Raw genomic sequence first — 16,767 nt, 5'->3', positions numbered from 1 at the left:
GAGAATACAATAGAGTCAGTAGAGGGGTCTACAAAGAAAGCTCGGGGCCATGAATGAACACCCCTGTACTGCAGCTGTTAATCATGCAGACACATAGCCAGTGAAGAGGTACAGCCAAAGAAGCGATCCAGTCCAGCAGTGATTCCTTGTCGGCACGTCCTCAGCCCAGGGTTATCCGGTCCTACTTCCCAAATAATAATGTTGGTATTTGTTAAGCGCTTACTATGTGCAGAGCACTGTTCTAAGCGCTAGGGTAGATACAGGGTAATGACGTTGTCCCACGTGAGGCTCACAGTCTTAATCCCCATTTTACAGATGAGGGAACTGAGGTGCAGAGAATTTAAGTGACTTGCCCACAGTCACACAGCTAAGTGGCAGAGTTGGGACAAGGGATATTAATGGCCCACCCCATTTCATTGGCTGGCAAAGAAGCTGCTGCTAATTGCATCTCTTGGCTGAATTCCGAGTCTCAGTTACCCATGGTAATCTCTGAGGGTTTATCTGTCTTAAATATTAAGAAAGGGAAAAAATTTCAACCCCCAAATTAACTTCTCAGAGTCCAAGGAAAAAGCAACCCTAGCAAGGGAAAAATGATCCCCAGGCAAACGTGTCTGAGCCAGCAGGCAGACACTACCTAGACTTAGTCAAATCTCCCACATTCACTTCCAAATCTCAGGGTAAACAATTGGCCTGGTTTTACAGGTTGGATCCCATCTGGATTCCGGCTCCCACTGCTCCCTGCTCCTCACTCCGGTGGGTTTCAGGCAGAGGAAAGATTACTCTCGGTTTTTCACCTGGAAAATGTTGGGTTTGTGCATGTTTGGGTGACCACCTGCTGAGCCTCATTTCACTCTTGTGCCAAACACCATCATCATCCAGGAGTTTGTACTAAGTCCACAGCTGGGCTCGTTGACTCATCCAACTTATTAAAAAAAATCACGCTCCCTGCTCTTGCACCCCTTGCACTCTCAGGCCTCACACTAGAGCTTGTCTGTGGACTCGAGCTGAGGAGGAAGAGTGGGATTCAATCCACCAATCAACTGATCAGTCAGTCAGTCGTATTTACTGGGCACCTGCTGGGTTCAGAGTGCCATACCGGGTGCCTACTGTGTGCAGGGTGCTGTACTTAGTGCTTACTTTTTGCCAAACGCTGTACCAGGTGCCTCTTATGAGCAGGAGGCTGATTGCTTGGGAGAGTACTGTACTGGCAGAAGACATGGTCACTGCCCTCCAGGAGTATATAGTCTAGCGGGGAGGCAGCAGGAGAGTTGGTTCCTCTCCTTTCTGAGGAGTTCAAGGTGTGGCTGGCCAGGTTCTACCTCCCCACCTTTGCTCCCAGCATGGTCCCCTTTCAAAAGAATCCCGAGGATCTTCCGGCAAAGCCACGGCTATTCCCTCCGGGGACACTCTGGTAGAGGCCGAGAGGCTCCTGGCCGCCTGGGGAGGAAGAACAGACATTTAATTTCCACTTTACAGATGATGAACCTGAGACACAGAGAAGTTAAGCGACTTGCCCAGGGTCACACAGCAGGGAAGGGGTAGATCTAGGCTTAGAACCCAGTCCTCTGGATCCGAGACCCATGCCCTTTCTACTAGGCCTCTAATCCCGTAGGAGGCAGAGAAGAAGCGAGGTGAGAGGGGCAAAGGAAAGGAGGGAGCCGTATCCCAGAGGAAAGGATCGGAGAAAGAGAGTGGGAGAAAGGGGAGGACAGCAGCAGAGCAGAGGAAAACAGAGAAGGAAAACAGCACCAGAAGGGGTCAGGCGAGGCCATGGGCAGAGGCTGCCAAGATCAGTTGAGGAGAGGAGCTGCAGAGGAGCAAAGGTCGCAGAAGACGGAAGGCCCAGGGGAACAGTGACGAAGGGAGGGAAGGAGAAAAGGGGTGTGACAGGTGCCAGGAGGGACAGAGAGAACAGGGAGACAAGAGGGGCAGATGACTGGGCGCGGGGATTGGGGGGGAACGACACTGACATGAGAGTTGAGGGAGGGAGAGAGGAGAAATAGAGGAGGAAGACAGACAGGAAGGGAGGAGGGGCAGGAAGCTGGAAACTTCCCCAAGGAAGAGCCAGGGCAGAGCCTTCTTTGCCTACCCCACCCCTGCCACTACTTGAGGCCCTTGCTCCCTACAGGTCATGTAACCTAGACCACACACCCATGATCCTGCTTGTTTGCGTTACAGCTACAGGTTAATCCTTTCCAATGCCCTGGGAGAGAAGTGAACTTCAAGCTTAGCACTGTTAGTGTTTTCTGACTCTCTGGGAAACGCACTTAGTAAATTTTGCTGAGGCAGTTGAAACTGTTACCGATCAACAAAATAGCACTTCCCCTTTCTCTATCAGCCTAGTGTTGGGCAGGACATTGTACTGGCCATCAACCATGTGCAGAGTGCTGTTTTGGGGTGCTTATTTTGTTCAGAGCTACACTAGATGCTTGGGGCACAAAGTGTTTGGGCTGGTTTAGAAAGCACTTGTGAAGGCGGCCAATCCACCCTATTTCATGGAGGGGGGAATGAGGATGAGGGATGGAAGAGAAGGCCCATTTCCACTGTAACCCACAGAGACACCACTGATACTCCGAGGCAGGGGACCACTGACTGATTTCTCTGAGATGCAGATTCATTCACTCATTCATTCACTTACTCATTCGATCGAATTTATTGAGCACTTATTCAATAGTATTTATTGAGTGCTTACTATGTGCACAGCACTGTACTAAGCACTTGATGTGTGCAGAACACTGTACTAAGTGCTTGGGAGAGTACAATATAACAATACAGACACTTTCCTTCGCCACAGATAGCTTACAGTCTCGAGGGGGAGACTGACATTAATATAAATAAATCAGTTACAGATATGTACGTAAGTGCTGTGGGGCCGGGGAGGGGGATGAATAAAGGGAGCAAGTCAAGGTGATGCAGAAGGGAGAGGAACAAGAGGAAAGGAAGGCTTAGTCAGGGAAGGCCTCTTGGAGGAGATGTGCCTTCGATAAGGCTTTGAAGTCGGGGAGAGTCACCGTCTGACGGATTTGAGGAGGGAGGACGTTCCAGGCCAGAGGCAGGATGTGGGTGAGGGGTCAGCGGTGAGACAGACGAGATGGGGGCACAGTGAGAAGGTTAGCGTCAGAGGAACGAAGCGTGCCGGCTGGGTCGTTGTAGGAGAGTACAAAGTGAAGTAGGAGGTGTGGGCTGGGTGCAGCCTGCCTGTCGTGTCCACTCTGAAACAGTTTTTGAACATCCCTTTATTATGAGTAAAAGTAGTATTAATAGTAGTAACTGTGGCATTGATTAATCACATACACTATGCCAAGCACTATACTAAGCACTGGGGTAGATTCATGTTAATCGTTTCAGGCGTAGACCCTGCCCCACAGGGTCATTCATTCACTCATTCATTCACTTACTCATTCGATCAAATTTATTGAGCACTTATTCAATAGTATTTATTGAGCGCTTACAATGTGCCCAGCACTGTACTAAGCGCTTGACAAGTAGGAGGGAGAACCGGTATTTGAATCCCCACTACAGAGATGAGGAAACTGAGGCACTGAGGAGTTGTGACTTGCCCAGAGTCGTCGGGCGGGCAAACGGCAGACCCCAGGTGGGTCCTTTCCCTGGCAGGCGGCCACGGGGTGGGGGCGACCCCCGGTCTGGTTGCCCCCCAGAGAGGGAAAGGACTTAGTGGGCCTCCGCTCCAGCCCCGGGGCTGTAGGTCCCCTTCGGTCCGGTCTGAAATCGGCTCTCCAGAAGCCCCTTAGGCTGGGTCCTCCCCCCAACCCTATTTCCCCTGTGTCTCAGTGGCAAGAGCCCGGGCTTGGGAGTCAGAGGTCACGGGTTCAAATCCTGACTCTGCCACTTGTCAGCTGGGTGACTGTGGGCAAGTCACTTCACTGGGCCTCAGTTCCCTCACCTGTAAAATGGGGATGAAGACTGTGAGCCCCACGTGGGACCACCTGATGACCCTGTATCTCCCCCAGCGCTTAGAACAGTGACTGCAGAGGCACGGAGTAAGCGCTTAACAAATACCAACATTATTATTATTCCCCTGTATCTCCCCCAGCGCTGAGAACAGTGCTCCGCGCATAGTAAGCGCTTAACAAATACCAACATTATTATTATTTCCCTGTATCTCCCCCAGCGCTGAGAACAGTGCTCCGCGCATAGTAAGCGCTTAACAAATACCAACATTATTATTATTTCCCTGTATCTCCCCCAGCGCTGAGAACAGTGCTCCGCGCATAGTAAGCGCTTAACAAATACCAACATTATTATTATTTCCCTGTATCTCCCCCAGTGCATAGAACAGTGCTCCGCGCATAGTAAGCGCTTAACAAATACCAACATTATTATTATTTCCCTGTATCTCCCCCAGCGCTGAGAACAGTGCTCCGCGCATAGTAAGCGCTTAACAAATACCAACATTATTATTATTTCCCTGTATCTCCCCCAGTGCATAGAACAGTGCTCCGCGCATAGTAAGCGCTTAACAAATACCAACATTATTATTATTCCCCTGTATCTCCCCCAGCGCTTAGAACAGTGTTCTGCGCATAGTAAGCGCTTAACAAATACCAACATTACTATTATTACGCTCCTCGCCGTCGCCCCTGTGAGGGATCGGGCCGCGGCCGGGCCCCGCAGTGTCTCTCCGGGCCCCGCCCCCCGGGAAACCGGATTGGCTCCCGTCTCCGCCCCGTCCCCCCCGCCCCAGCCCCATTGGCTGCGCTCTGGGGGCTTCCGGGGCGAGGGGATAAAGGGGAGGGGGTCCGAGGGCAAGGACCGGCCACAAAGGGCGGCGGGCTGGCCGGCGGGGGGGAGGCCGCCCCACCAAGCTCCGCTCCCCGCACGGCGCCGCCCCCGCCGCCGTCACCACCCCCCCGCTCCAGATGAAGTGTGAGAACTGCACCAAGAAGGTGAGGCCCCCGGGGCCCGGGCCCGGCCCCGGGGAGAGGGTCGGGGGGCTCCCCAAACCCAAGCAGAGAGGAAGCGGGGAGGACCGGAGGACGGGCCGGAGGTGGGCGGTTGTGCCCCGGCGGGCCCGGGGGTTGGAGGCGGCTGTCGGGGCGGAGGACCCCGCGTCCCGTCCCGTCCCGTCCCGTCCCGTCCCGTCCCGGGCGTCCGGGGGTGGCGCCGGGCGTCGGAGGCCCCCGTTTGTCGGCTGGGCTTTGCGCCTGCGCGGCCTCCCCTCCCCTCCCCCTGGCCGGGCTCGTTGGGAGCCGGACGGCGGCCTGCCCGGGACTCACCAACGCCTCTCTGCCTGGTGTAGGAATGCAGTAAGAAAGCCCAGCCCGATGGCCAGCCCCACGCTGCGCCGGAGGCCCCCGCCGCACACCGCCAGGATGAAGGGGTGAGTGACTTCCTTTATCCCCCCGCCGCCCGACGCCGGTAAGGCCCGAAAGGCCCCGGCCGGCTGGGTCTTCTACCCTGGGACGGGGAAGCGGGCGAACGCCCCCGGGAGAGAGGTAGTAGAAGCTGACGTCTGCCTCCCCGAACCGCAGCCGGCCCGCCTCTTTTTTCCAACTGGCATCAGTAAAGCACTTCCTTCGGGGGGTAGCCACAAGCGCATCAGGTTGGACGGGGTCCCTGCCCCGCACGAGGCTCACGGGCTTCATCCCCGCCTCACGGAGGAGGGAACCGAGGGCCTGGGAAGTTGGGCGACTCCCCCGGGGATTAGAACCCAGGTCCTTCGGCTCCCAGGCCCGTGCTCCTTCAAGTAGGCCTCGCCGTCAGTGGCGTGGGGACAAGGGACGGGACTGGCGTCCGCTTCTCGGGTGGTCGGGTCGAGCCCGCGTGGGCCGACAGGGTTTCGGACGCCGCCCGGGCCGCCCCGTCTCCCTAGCCGGTCCCGGGTTCAGCCAGCCGCGTTTCTAAAAGTCTGGGCCTAGATCCGATCCAGTCTAGGTCCGACTGGACCCCCGCGACAATATCCCGGCGGAGTTTCGCCTGGCCCTTGATGAGACGTGTTCCCTCCCCGCCACATATATGCTCCTCCCTTACCGTGCCGGGTCCCAGACGTGCCTTAGAGGCATTTCCCCAGCGAGAAAGTCAGGCTGCCTCTTCAAGGAGTCGTCTTCCCTTGCGCAGAAGAGTGAGTTCCACAAGCTGGCTGATGCGAAGATATTCCTCAGCGACTGCCTGGCGTGTGACAGCTGTGTGACTGAGGAGGAAGGGGCCCGTGTCTTCCAGCAGAACCAAAAAGAGTTCTTCCGTGTCCTCAACCTCAATAAGGTACCAGTGCTGGCCGTATATCAGCCCAGTAGACTGATGGTGGGAGTGGGACATCCTTGGGGAGGGGAGGCTTAGGGAGACAGTCCACACAGAGCTTGCAGGTGGCAGAAGGCCAGACCCCTGGCTTCAGCTCCCAGCATCTGCCGGGGAAATGGTCTTCCATGTAATCGAAAGTCGCTCCTGGAGCCTTTGTGAAATGGGCATGGCTCCCATAGTCCAGATTGGGGGGTGGCTGGAACTCTGGAGCTCAAGGTGGTCTCTTCACCCTAAGGAGATGGACAGCCTGGCTTTACCCCCTCAGCCAAGAGGCCAGGGCTCAGGTTCCTTAGGGAGAAATGAGGAGCTCAGACCCCAGAACTTCCTGTCTGTGGCCTTCTGGGTTGCGGCCACTGCCCAGTCCAGTCCATTTGTGAAGGTGGAAGCTGATGGCAGATGCAGCTATAAAAACCAATAGTGCACGAAGCCTCAGTGGCTGGCAGGGAGGCCACCGCTTTCTGCGTCGCCCAGGAAGGTCTCTGGTGTGAATGTTTGTCAGAGGGTTTCTTCAGAAAAGGGACGGGAGACTCGGCTCCAAGCTTTGGGTGCCGAGTACGACACCCCTGCTGCTCTGCAGACGTTGGCCCCGTCCCGGGGTCATTTGGGGCTCAAAGATCGGACTGCTGGGCAGATGCCTGCAGTGCCCTCCAACGAATGGCTCTCTGACCCCATCGTGAATGCCGACCCTCTCCTGAGCATGGGGCTGAATCTGTGGGGGCAGGGAGTCCCCGGCCTGCACTTCAGAGACGCAAGTAATCTGGGATCCAGCTGAGGGAAGCCTTTTGTCTTGGCTGGGATATGAGATCAGAACTGGCTCCTTGTGGGTGGCCCCGGTCCCCGGGCCCTCAGCACCTGGACTGAAGCCTCACTTTCTCATTTCCCGGTGGCTTTGGGCATTCGGCCAAGGGAGAGGAGAGTCCACACTACAGCGTGAAGCTTCTGTTCATGCTGGAGGTGTGTTGACCAGACTCTGAGGCCAAGGAAGTGGTTCTGGCCCTGCTGCAGGCTAGGGGTCAATCAGTCAGTGGTATTTGTTGAGCAATTAGTACATGCTTGGGAGAGTACAACAGAGTTGGCAGACACGTTCCTTGCCCACAAGGAGCTAATAGCTTAGAGAGAGAGGCAGACGTTAAAACAAATTACAAATATGTACATAAGTGCTGTGCAGCTGAGGATGGGCAGAATGTTGGTCCCAGTCAGGTAAGGATACTCTCTCACAAGGAGATGCCACCCCTTCCTCTTCTCCCACAGCTCACAGTCTCAGGGTCTTCATCAATTCCATGGTTCTCCCCCCTCCTCCCAACGTAACTCCGTCTGTCGTGTTAGACGTCTCCCACAACACTTCCCGGTTCTGCCCCTTCTTCGCCGCTACCGTGGTCCAGGCACTGACTTGTTTGCAGTTGGGCTTCGGCATCGGCCGCCTAGTTCACCTCTCTGCCTCCGGGCTGTTCACAAGGACCCTTGGCCATCTGAATCGTCTGCTTAAAACCGTTGACTGCTCACCTCTCTCACCCCAACCACGGCACCCGGCAGTGGGCACCGTTGGCCCTATGTAGCCCATCTGTCTTCTCTCTCCTCAGAAATGTGACACGTCCAAGCACAAAGTGTTGGCGGCCTCCATATGCCCTCAGTCCCTGCCTTACTTTGCTGCTAAGTTCAACCTCTGCGTGACCGACACCTCTAGGAGGCTCTGCGGCTTCCTGAAGAGCCTGGGTGAGTTGGACCATCTACGTCCCCTTGGTGCCTGGGGAGAAGCCTTGTCCCCGGGAAGGGAGTCCGTCCCACACGGGGCATGTCTATGTGGAGGACTGACTGGTCCCATGCCTCGCGGCCGGCCCCGTCTTCCCACAGGAGTGCATTACGTGTTCGACACCACCATAGCGGCTGACTTCAGTATCCTAGAGAGCCAGAAGGAATTCGTGCAGCGGTATCGGCGGCGGGAGCAAGAGGAGCACGCTCTGCCTATGCTGACTTCTGCCTGCCCAGGTGAGAGAGAGCGAGGGCGCACACATGTGATGGAGAGCTGGGGTGGGGGTATGCATGCTGAGGGCTGGGTCGAACTTTTCCTTGCTGCTCACCCAGCCTCTGCCCAGACAGGGCCCAAGGCTACAGGCTGAGCTTCGGCATTTGTGTCGGGTTGGTGTCTGCCGGTGGTGGGGAGCCTCTCCCTGACTCCCGGTCCCTTGACTCCGCTGCCCCTGGCTCGCTAGGCCAGTCTCACGTTGGAGGATTCAGCCTTGTGTGGAAAGTGGGGCCCCTCCGTAGCAGGGACAGCTCGCTCTCCTCCCTCCCCGACCCTCTCCCGCCGCCCAGGCCCTTGCTTATCCTCGGCCTCATTTGTTTGCCTGAGAAATCAAGCCACGACTTGTCTTCGGTAATTCTCGTTAGCCAGGGCCCCAAAGCCGAGCGACTTACTCGGACTTCCCCCTCCGGCTCCGGTTTGCTGTTAGCCGCCCTGGAGTCTGGAAGGCTGGGAGTTCTTCTCACAACCCACCAAGGAGAGGGCGGTGGCGAGGGGAAGTGGTCAGGGAGCTCAAAGTCCTAGACAGTGCAGGCCTTACCGTCTCTCATTAAAAATCCCCCCGCATCGTTCACAGTTGCCCTGCGGCCTTTTCCTGTCAGCCACACTTGTGGTCCCGGCTGGGGCCAGAGCAGGTCCGCTGCTTCCTCGGACTCGGTGCCGGCTCCAAGTGGGAGGCCGCACCCGGTCCTCCCGGTCTGACGGCCGAGCAGCCCCGTTCAGTCCATTGCCTGGCCGGGTCAACCCCTCACACCTGTCTCAGCATGGAAGCGTTTCGTGGGTTTTCCCCTCCAAGCTTTGTCAGGGAGCACAGTGAGACTCCAGCTTGTGCTCGGTCCATTTGTAACGTCTCTCCCCATTGATCTCAGAGCCCCCCGCCCCCGCCCAGGGGCTCTTGCACAGTCCCCGAACGTCAGCAAGCTGGGACAGGGTGGGGGGTGCTGGGCCTTGTGAAGAGAGCCCTGTTTTCCCTAGAGAAGAAGGGCCCAGGAGCAGACCCCGCCCCACCCCCCCATCTTGCTTCCTGGAGCCATTAGCAGCTCTCAGGGTTCCAGGGTCAGGGGCGTGGGTGGAGCGTGGTGTGGGGAGGAGGGTGTTGCCTGCGTTAACCAATCAGTGCAGATCCCTTGGGCAAGGCGGGGCCCATGGCCTGCTGCTCCCTGCGCTAGCTCTGTCCTGCACATGCTTCCTCTGTTCAGGGCTGGGCCCGGTGGAGGCAGCAAGCCACCCAACCCCATTCGACCCAGGACGGGGAGGAGGAGGAGGGTGGTGTCAGCTAAAGACCGTGTCCCCCGTCGTCCCACCGGTCAGTGCACGAGACCGGAGCACAAACAGCCCTGCTTTCTGCTTCCAGGGTGTGGCCAGGCGCTGGTTCTGGCCCATCTTGCCCATGCGTAGGTTCCAGCCAAGCCCGAGACCACCGGGCTGGCCGGCTGCAAGCAGCAGATAAGGGCAGCGGGTGCCCCTCCCGAGCCAGCCGGCGATCGGCTCGGCCAGGCTCAGCAGCAGGGGAGGCCGAGCTCCCCCTCCTCCTGTCGTCCCAGAATCACCTAGGCCCAGTGAGGGAGGAGAGAATGTCACCAGTGGTGTTCTGCTCTCTCCTCCCAACTGTCCCCCATCCACAGCCTGTGGACCCTGTGATCGGGACCCTCGATGTATCTGTCTGTGGGACCCAGGGGTGGGGGGGGTGCCTGAGCCATGCAGGGAGGGTCCAGGAAGCTCCAGAAAATCCCACCTCCCCGTTTGGTGCATCAAGGGACTCTGTCTTCTCATCAGCTCAATTCAGTTGTATTTATTGAGAGCTTACTTTCTGCAAAGCACTGTACTAAGCACTGGGGAGAATGCAGTATAACAGCAAACAAATGTATCCCCTCCTACAACGGGCTCACGGTCTAGAGGGGGAGAGGGAGGGAGGTGTTGCCAGATGAAATCGTTCCTGAGATGATGTAGGGGAGTCTGGGCTCAGACAAGGCTGGGAAGAAACCCAGCAGCTCCTGCACCTGGATGTCTTCACAGGGGGCCCAGCCCCGGGCCCTTTCCCGCAGGGGATGGTGAAGTTGGTTTGGCTGAGTGTCCCCGGGCACTGGACTGGAGCTTAACCTGTGTGTCTGATCCAGCGGCAGCCCCTCTGGCCACAAACACTTGGGTCATCGGGGCCCCGCAGGCTCCAGCCCTCCTCAGAAGGCCATGGGGGAGAGGGCTTTCCATTCTGCTTCCACCTCTCCTGCTCTTCCCTTTCCCAAGACCCAGGTTTGAACTGGACCCACACCTGAATACCAACGGGGCCCAAGGGTTCTGGAAATGGCTGCCTCTGCAGCTGAGGCCTTACATGGTCTGGGGATCGGGTCCCTGCTGCCTTCCCGATGGGAGAGCTGGGGAGCCTAGCAGGGCCCTCATGTTTCTCCCCCCCGGCGGTAACCATCCTCTCCTCCCGGTTGTCGCTTCCCCTCCCCTCGGCCCGCAGGCTGGGTTCGGTACGCGGAGCGTGTGCTGGCCAACCCTGTGACCCTACACATCTGCACCGCCAAGTCTCCCCAGCAGATCATGGGCTCGCTGGTCAAGGACTACTTCGCCCGGCAGAAGGTAACCCCAGACTCGGGTGCCTGAGGGTCGGGTGGCCCCATTTGCCTAGGTCTTCCTTTAGGATCCGTCTTTCCCCGCCGTCCTCCCCACACCGCTCCCCCGTCTTGTCCGGGCTCTCACTGTACTGGGATCATGGCGTGCGTCAGCCCCTGTCCTCCGTGTTAAAGCGGGCTCTTCCTTGCGTCCTCTGGCTCCCTGTGCCCAGTGGATGTTAGCCCAAATACCACTGATGAGGCAGCATAGAGGTGCAGAGTGGCCAAGTGGATAGAACATGGGCCTGGGAGTCAGAAGGATCTGTATCCTAATACCGGCTCTGCCACGTGCCTGCTATGTGACCTTGGGCAAGTCACTTCACTTCTTTGTGCCTCAGTTCCCTCATCAGTAAAATGGGGATTAAGACTGAGCCCACCATGGGACAGGGATTGTATCCAACCTTGATTATCCTGTATCTACCCCAGCACCCAGATCAGCGCCTGGCCCAAAGTAAGCGCTTAACAAATACCCTATTGATAATAACAGTAATACTGTGATTATTATTGATGCTTGTTGGTGGAGGGATGGGGGTGGGGGTGGAGCCAGTCCAAGCCTGTTACGCCTCTCCCTGCAGAACCTGTCTCCAGACAAGATCTTCCACATCATCGTGGCCCCCTGCTACGATAAGAAGCTCGAGGCTCTGCGGGAGGATTTCTACACATCCCTGTACGACTCCCAGGATGTCGACTGTGTGCTCACCTCGGGTAAACCACTGGGCCCCAAACTCCCAGGATGTCGACGGGTCTGCCTAGTTTAAGGAGGGCGGTCGCCTCCCAGTGGGCTCCCGGGTGGGGGCCAAGGGGAGCGGGCATTTCCTGTGGGATAATTTGCTGGGAAAAGGATACTTTCAGTGGGCCCGTCAGCTGCCCCTGAGCTGCTCCGTCTCTGAGTGGTGTGGGGCTGATCGGGGAGCTGGGGCTTAAGCACCTCCTGTCTGCCCCAGGTGAAATTGTCCAGATCTTGGAGCAGAGTGGCCTGTCGCTCAACGAGCTGGAAGAAGCATCTGTGGACACGCTGTGAGTCGCTGGGCGGGCATGGCGGCAGAGCCCCAGGTGGGGAATTACAGCCAGGCCGGGACAGGACCTAGGCTGAGGGGGGAGCCCTCCCACTCAGCCGTGAGCTCTGGAAGGCTGGGGGCCACACCGCCCTTTCAGCCAGGGGATCTGTGTGTGTGTTTTTGTGTGTGTGTGTGTGTTTGTGTGTATGAGATGTGACTGTCTTGGGACGCTTGCCCTCCTTTTCCCTCAACAGGTTTGGAGCCACCACGGAGGGGGAGGTCGTACGGCACGACGGGACACGGTCGGATGGCTACCTGGAACACGTCTTTAAACATGCGGCCAAGGAGCTGTTTGACATGGATGTGCAGGAGATCACCTACCGCACCCTCAAGTATGGGGGCCGCCGGGTTGGGGAAGGGGATAGGTTGGGGTGGGGTGGACTTATCTTCCCTTCCTCCCCCTTTGCCGGCGGCCTGCAGGCGAGCCCACGGGACCCCCCGTCTCTCCCTCCCGTGCAGGAACAAGGACTTCCAGGAGGTCACGCTGGAGAGGGACGGGGAGGTGCTGCTTCGCTTCGCCGCAGCCTGCGGCTTCCGCAACATCCAGAACCTGGTCCTGAAGATGAAACGGGGCAGGTTTCCCTACCACTTCGTCGAGGTGCTCGCCTGTCCCAGGGGTGAGCCGGGGCCTGAGGGCGGGGGCTGGGAGGTCACGGGAGGGGGGGAGGCCGATCCTGACGGGCCCTGCTCTGTGCCGTTCGCTGTGTCCTCCAGGCTGCCTGAACGGGAAGGGGCAGATGGAAGCAGGGTCCGGGAAGCCGGACGGGGCCCTGCTCCGGCGACTGGAGGAGGCGTACGCGGGGATCCCCGTGCGGCTCCCGGAGGCCAACGCCCACGTGCAGCGTCTGTACCGGGACTGGCTGCAGGGCACCGACTCCCCCAAGGTGCAGGCCGCGCTCCACACCAGCTACGGTGCGGCGGAGCCCCCGGCCCCCGGGCCCCACATCAAGTGGTGACGGGACAGGACGGGAGGAGGAGACGGCGGCGGCAGCCCGAGGCCCTGGACCGTGTCTGTGCCACGGGTCCCGACCCCCACCCCCCAACAGCCCGTCCGTCTGGACTGCTTCCCTCCGCGGCAGGGGGTGTGTTTGTACTCCAGCGGCCTTAGTGTCCGGGGGGGCCCGGAGCCTCCTGTCCCCTCTTCTGCACACCCCCGTCCCCCACACCCCACACCCTATTTATTTGAGGCCATTCTCTCCCCCCACACCTTCCCCTCTCTGTGTGGCCGATGCTGGCAGCCAGGGCCCCCGGCCCCAGACCTCCCAGGCTTGTGGCTGAGCAGGCCGAGGCCGGGTGGGGCTCTTCCTGCCCTTCCCCATCCCCATTCCAAGGAGGCGGAACTGTGCCACCAGCCTGGGGGGGTTGGGGCGGGGGCGAATCTCCTCTTTTTAAAGTAGATTTCTTTTTTTCTTTGATGCAAGTCAGCATGGTGGTGAAGGAAGGGAATGGGCCCCACTACTCTCCCAGGGTTCCCTTCTCTACGACCCCCACCCCTAGTCCAGGGGCAGCTTCTGAGCCCAGAGTGTCTGTACTTGTGCTGCGGGTGCTGGGAGCTTCTGCCTGGCCAAGTGACCCCCCCCTCCCCGCCCCCAACTCCCTTCCCACCCATCCATCCCCAACAATCTCCCACCTACCTGCTCTGGGGCCAGTGGCACTGATGCGGCCGGAGCCGTGGCCCCTGCCCCAACCTCCCCCGGCTGGGGCTCCCCTCTCCCATCCTCCAGGCTTTCTGCCTGCGGGCGCCTGAATTATATATTTTTTTTGCCTCTGTCCCGTGTGGTTTATTTGTGAATGGTGATGCGGCGGGAGCTCGGGGTTTGGGGTGGGAATGTCAGGTGGCATTTATTTCTCTCTTGCTTTCCATCTCTCTCCCTGGGGGTGTGGCCGAGTGCCAGATTACCTTGGTGGCGGGGCAGCTGTGTCCTGCCCCGGTGACCTGTGCTAATGCCCCGGAAACGGCAGCAACTGGCTAGTCTTGCAGTTCCTCTTTGGGGGGCAAGAAAGGCTTCCGTTCTCACCCATCCGCCCCCCTGCAGGGCTGAGCTCGGTCTGAGCGATGGGGTCCGACTCGCATCTCAGGGTGGTTGCAGTTCCATTCCCCTCCCCTTCTAGTTAGACCAGGGATGAGGAAGAACCCCACCCAGTTGGGGAAACTGCCTGTGAGTTTGCCACGCTGCCCCCTTGCTCCTGGGCACCTGGGGGTTAAGGTCTTGGGGGTTATCGCCTTGTGTTCCTTGGCCCCAGACAGGCATGGCCAAGGCATAGTACAACCGTGGGTAGGGCCTGAGTGTGTGTGTGTGCGAGGAAAGAGATGTTGGGGTGACCAAGTGCTTCCAGACACTGTAATAAGCGCTGGGTAAATACTAACTAATCAGGTTGGATGCAGTCCCCCCTCCACATGGGGCTCACATTTTTAACCCCCATTTTGCAGATGACATAACTGAGGCACAGGGAAGTTGCATCATTTGCCCAAGGTTACACAGTAGGCAAGTGGCAGAAGGGGAATTAGAACCCAGTTCTCTGCTTTGTCCCTTAGGCATCTCGCTTCTCAAGCTCCTTGAGTTGCAAGGTTGCAGCAGGGCTTGAGGCCGGCCGCCCCGATGGGACTCAAAAGCTTGGGTCAGACACGGGTAAATCCAAAAGACGGGCACCCCGAGCCAGGTTCTACCGAGATTTGAACTCGGATCGCTGGATTCAAAGTCCAGAGTGCTAACCATTACACCATAGAACCAAGCGGCGGCTCTCGCTTCTCGTTCACGGGGGAAAAGTCTGGGGCTGCAAGTCTGGGGGTGGAGGGAAGGGGACCCCGACGGGGGGGGCTTGCCAAAGTCGAGACCCCCTCGGGCCTGTTGGATCCTCGTGTTCGTCCCCATGCCGAGGGCAGGGTTCGGGCAGAGGCATTCCTTGTACAGAAAGCTCCCTACCCCGCTCCCACACGCAGCCCGGACCCGCAAAGAGCGGGGCAGCCGAGAGGGGGGCAGGGCAGAGGGGCGGGGAGGTCCTCAATCCCCGTCCACTCGGCCGCTTGGACTCGGCCCCGTCGGCCCGGGGAAGTCAACTGGCTGCCGGCAGCCTCTCTGCCCCCATTCCCCATTTCCCATTCCCCATTCCTCGGACCTTGGAGCAGGTCGGTTGTTAAATGGTTGATGGTTAGGAAAAGGGGTGGAGGGGTGGAGGAAAAAAAAAAAGCCAGGTTCCACCGAGATTTGAACTCGGATCGCTGGATTCAGAGTCCAGAGTGCTAACCATTACACCATGGAACCACTTGGCTGCCTTTTTCTTCTGAAACTCCTATACGGTAGGAACGGCGCGGCCTGGTCTCATTCGGCTTCTTTCGGTGTGGTCTGTTCCAGTTCGATCCGCAGCGCGGGCCCACTCTCTCCTGCCACGGGGATTTGGATTGAACCCAAACCGCTGCTCAATCTAAAAGCACCTTTCCCCCTTGTTTGCACAAAACGGGGAGGGATTAAAAAAATCAAACGAACCCAAAAAGGCTAGCAGAGGATGGTTTCGATCCATCGACCTCTGGGTTATGGGCCCAGCACGCTTCCGCTGCGCCACTCTGCTCTGCGGAGAAATTCACCCCTTCAGACCACATCAGGATAAGACTAAGCGCTGGATTCGCTATTTTTAGTGTGTGTGAAATGTCTTCACTGGGATGAATACAATAGAAGACACGGTTCCTGCCGCGAGGATTCTTTCATTCATTCAGTGAATTTATTGAGCGCTTACTGTGTGCAGAGCACTGTACTAAGCGCCTGGAAAGTACAATTCAGCAATAGAGAGAGACAGTCCCTGCCCACACCGGGATTACAGTCTAGAGATGGGGAGACAGACATCAAAACAAGTAAACAGGCATCAATGTAAATAATTAGAATTTCAGATATATGCATATATATATACAAGTGCTGTGGAGCGGGGAGGAGGAGTGGAGCAAAAGGGAGAGATTCGGGGCGACGTGGAGGCGGGAGGCTGAGGAAAAGGGGGGCTTAGTCTGGGAAGGCCTCTGGGAGGAGGTGAGGTTTCACTTGGGGTTTGAAGGGGGAAGCGGGATTGTTTGGCGGATGTGAGGAGGGAGGGTATTCCAGGCCAGAGGTAGGACGTGGACCAGGGGTCGACGGCGGGACAGGTGAGAACGAGGTCCAGTGAGAAGGTGAGCAGCACCCAGAGGAGCGCAGTGTGCGGCCTGGGATGTAGAAGGAAAGAAGGGAAGTGAGGTAAGAGGGACAGCTTTGAAGCCAATAATGAGGAGTTTTTTGATACGGAGGCTCTTGCACTCAAATGACTTGGGCATTACTGATTCATCTCAGGCCCACCTCCGGCCCATCCCATCTTCTCTTTGTTGTTATTATTATTATCATTATTGTTATTATTACTTATTTCAGCTTTCAAGGAAGTTCTAATCAAGCCTGGGACCTGAGGCCTTAACTATGTGCCGAGCACTGTAAAAAGAGCTTGGGAGAGTACAATACAGTTGGCAGACACGTTCCCTGCTCACGAGTTTACAGTCTACAGTCTCTTCTATTTAAGAGTTTCCCCTCTTTCGCCTACTCCGGGGAATATGTCTGTTTATCGTTGTATTTTACTCTCCTGAACTCTTAGTAAAGTGCTCTGCACACAGTCAGCGCTCAAATACGATTGAATGAGTGAATGGGAAATGGTTCTGGGCTCATTCCCGGGGCGGGAAGGTGGAAGAGGTAGCTCCGGTTGAAATTTCGGTTAGACCTGGCCGGGTTGCGGGCCGGTACCGGAGCCCGTTTCTGACATACGCCGACACACCTTGGGAGGCGACCCTCTCATAGTCCCGCTCTCCTTC

At 57.7% G+C, this 16,767-nt stretch overlaps 1 protein-coding gene and 3 non-coding genes across 5 annotated transcripts; 1 reads left to right on the top strand and 3 right to left on the bottom strand.

Moving 5' to 3' along the window:
• The first annotated feature begins 4,765 nt into the window (after positions 1-4,765).
• NARF (nuclear prelamin A recognition factor) lies at positions 4,766-13,721 on the top strand. Of its 2 annotated transcripts, none has more exons than XM_029056996.2 (11): positions 4,766-4,907; positions 5,261-5,341; positions 6,079-6,222; positions 7,839-7,971; positions 8,110-8,244; positions 10,743-10,861; positions 11,469-11,598; positions 11,838-11,910; positions 12,146-12,283; positions 12,411-12,568; positions 12,666-13,721. In XM_029056996.2, the coding sequence occupies exons 1-11, from the start codon at positions 4,881-4,883 to the stop codon at positions 12,905-12,907; spliced, it is 1,380 nt and encodes a 459-aa protein (XP_028912829.1). In that variant the 5' UTR covers positions 4,766-4,880; the 3' UTR covers positions 12,908-13,721. The 2 variants fall into 2 exon arrangements, with proteins under 2 accessions (XP_028912829.1, XP_028912830.1); XM_029056997.2 differs by having other exon boundaries at positions 4,767-4,907; positions 12,411-12,549; positions 12,666-12,759.
• An 889-nt stretch (positions 13,722-14,610) lies between these two features.
• TRNAQ-UUG lies at positions 14,611-14,682 on the bottom strand. The gene has a single exon. It is a non-coding gene; the product is annotated as a tRNA-Gln (tRNA).
• Positions 14,683-15,142: 460 nt separating this feature from the next.
• Positions 15,143-15,214, bottom strand: TRNAQ-CUG. Its single transcript has one exon. It is a non-coding gene; the product is annotated as a tRNA-Gln (tRNA).
• Positions 15,215-15,446: 232 nt separating this feature from the next.
• TRNAM-CAU lies at positions 15,447-15,518 on the bottom strand. Its single transcript has one exon. It is a non-coding gene; the product is annotated as a tRNA-Met (tRNA).
• Positions 15,519-16,767: the final 1,249 nt, after the last annotated feature.

The sequence above is a fragment of the Ornithorhynchus anatinus genome, unplaced genomic scaffold (genome assembly GCF_004115215.2).
Source record: "Ornithorhynchus anatinus isolate Pmale09 unplaced genomic scaffold, mOrnAna1.pri.v4 scaffold_264_arrow_ctg1, whole genome shotgun sequence".
Taxonomy (NCBI): Eukaryota; Metazoa; Chordata; class Mammalia; order Monotremata; family Ornithorhynchidae; genus Ornithorhynchus; species Ornithorhynchus anatinus.
Note: the sequence above shows the minus strand (reverse complement) of the source record. Positions and strands in the feature narration are given on the sequence as shown.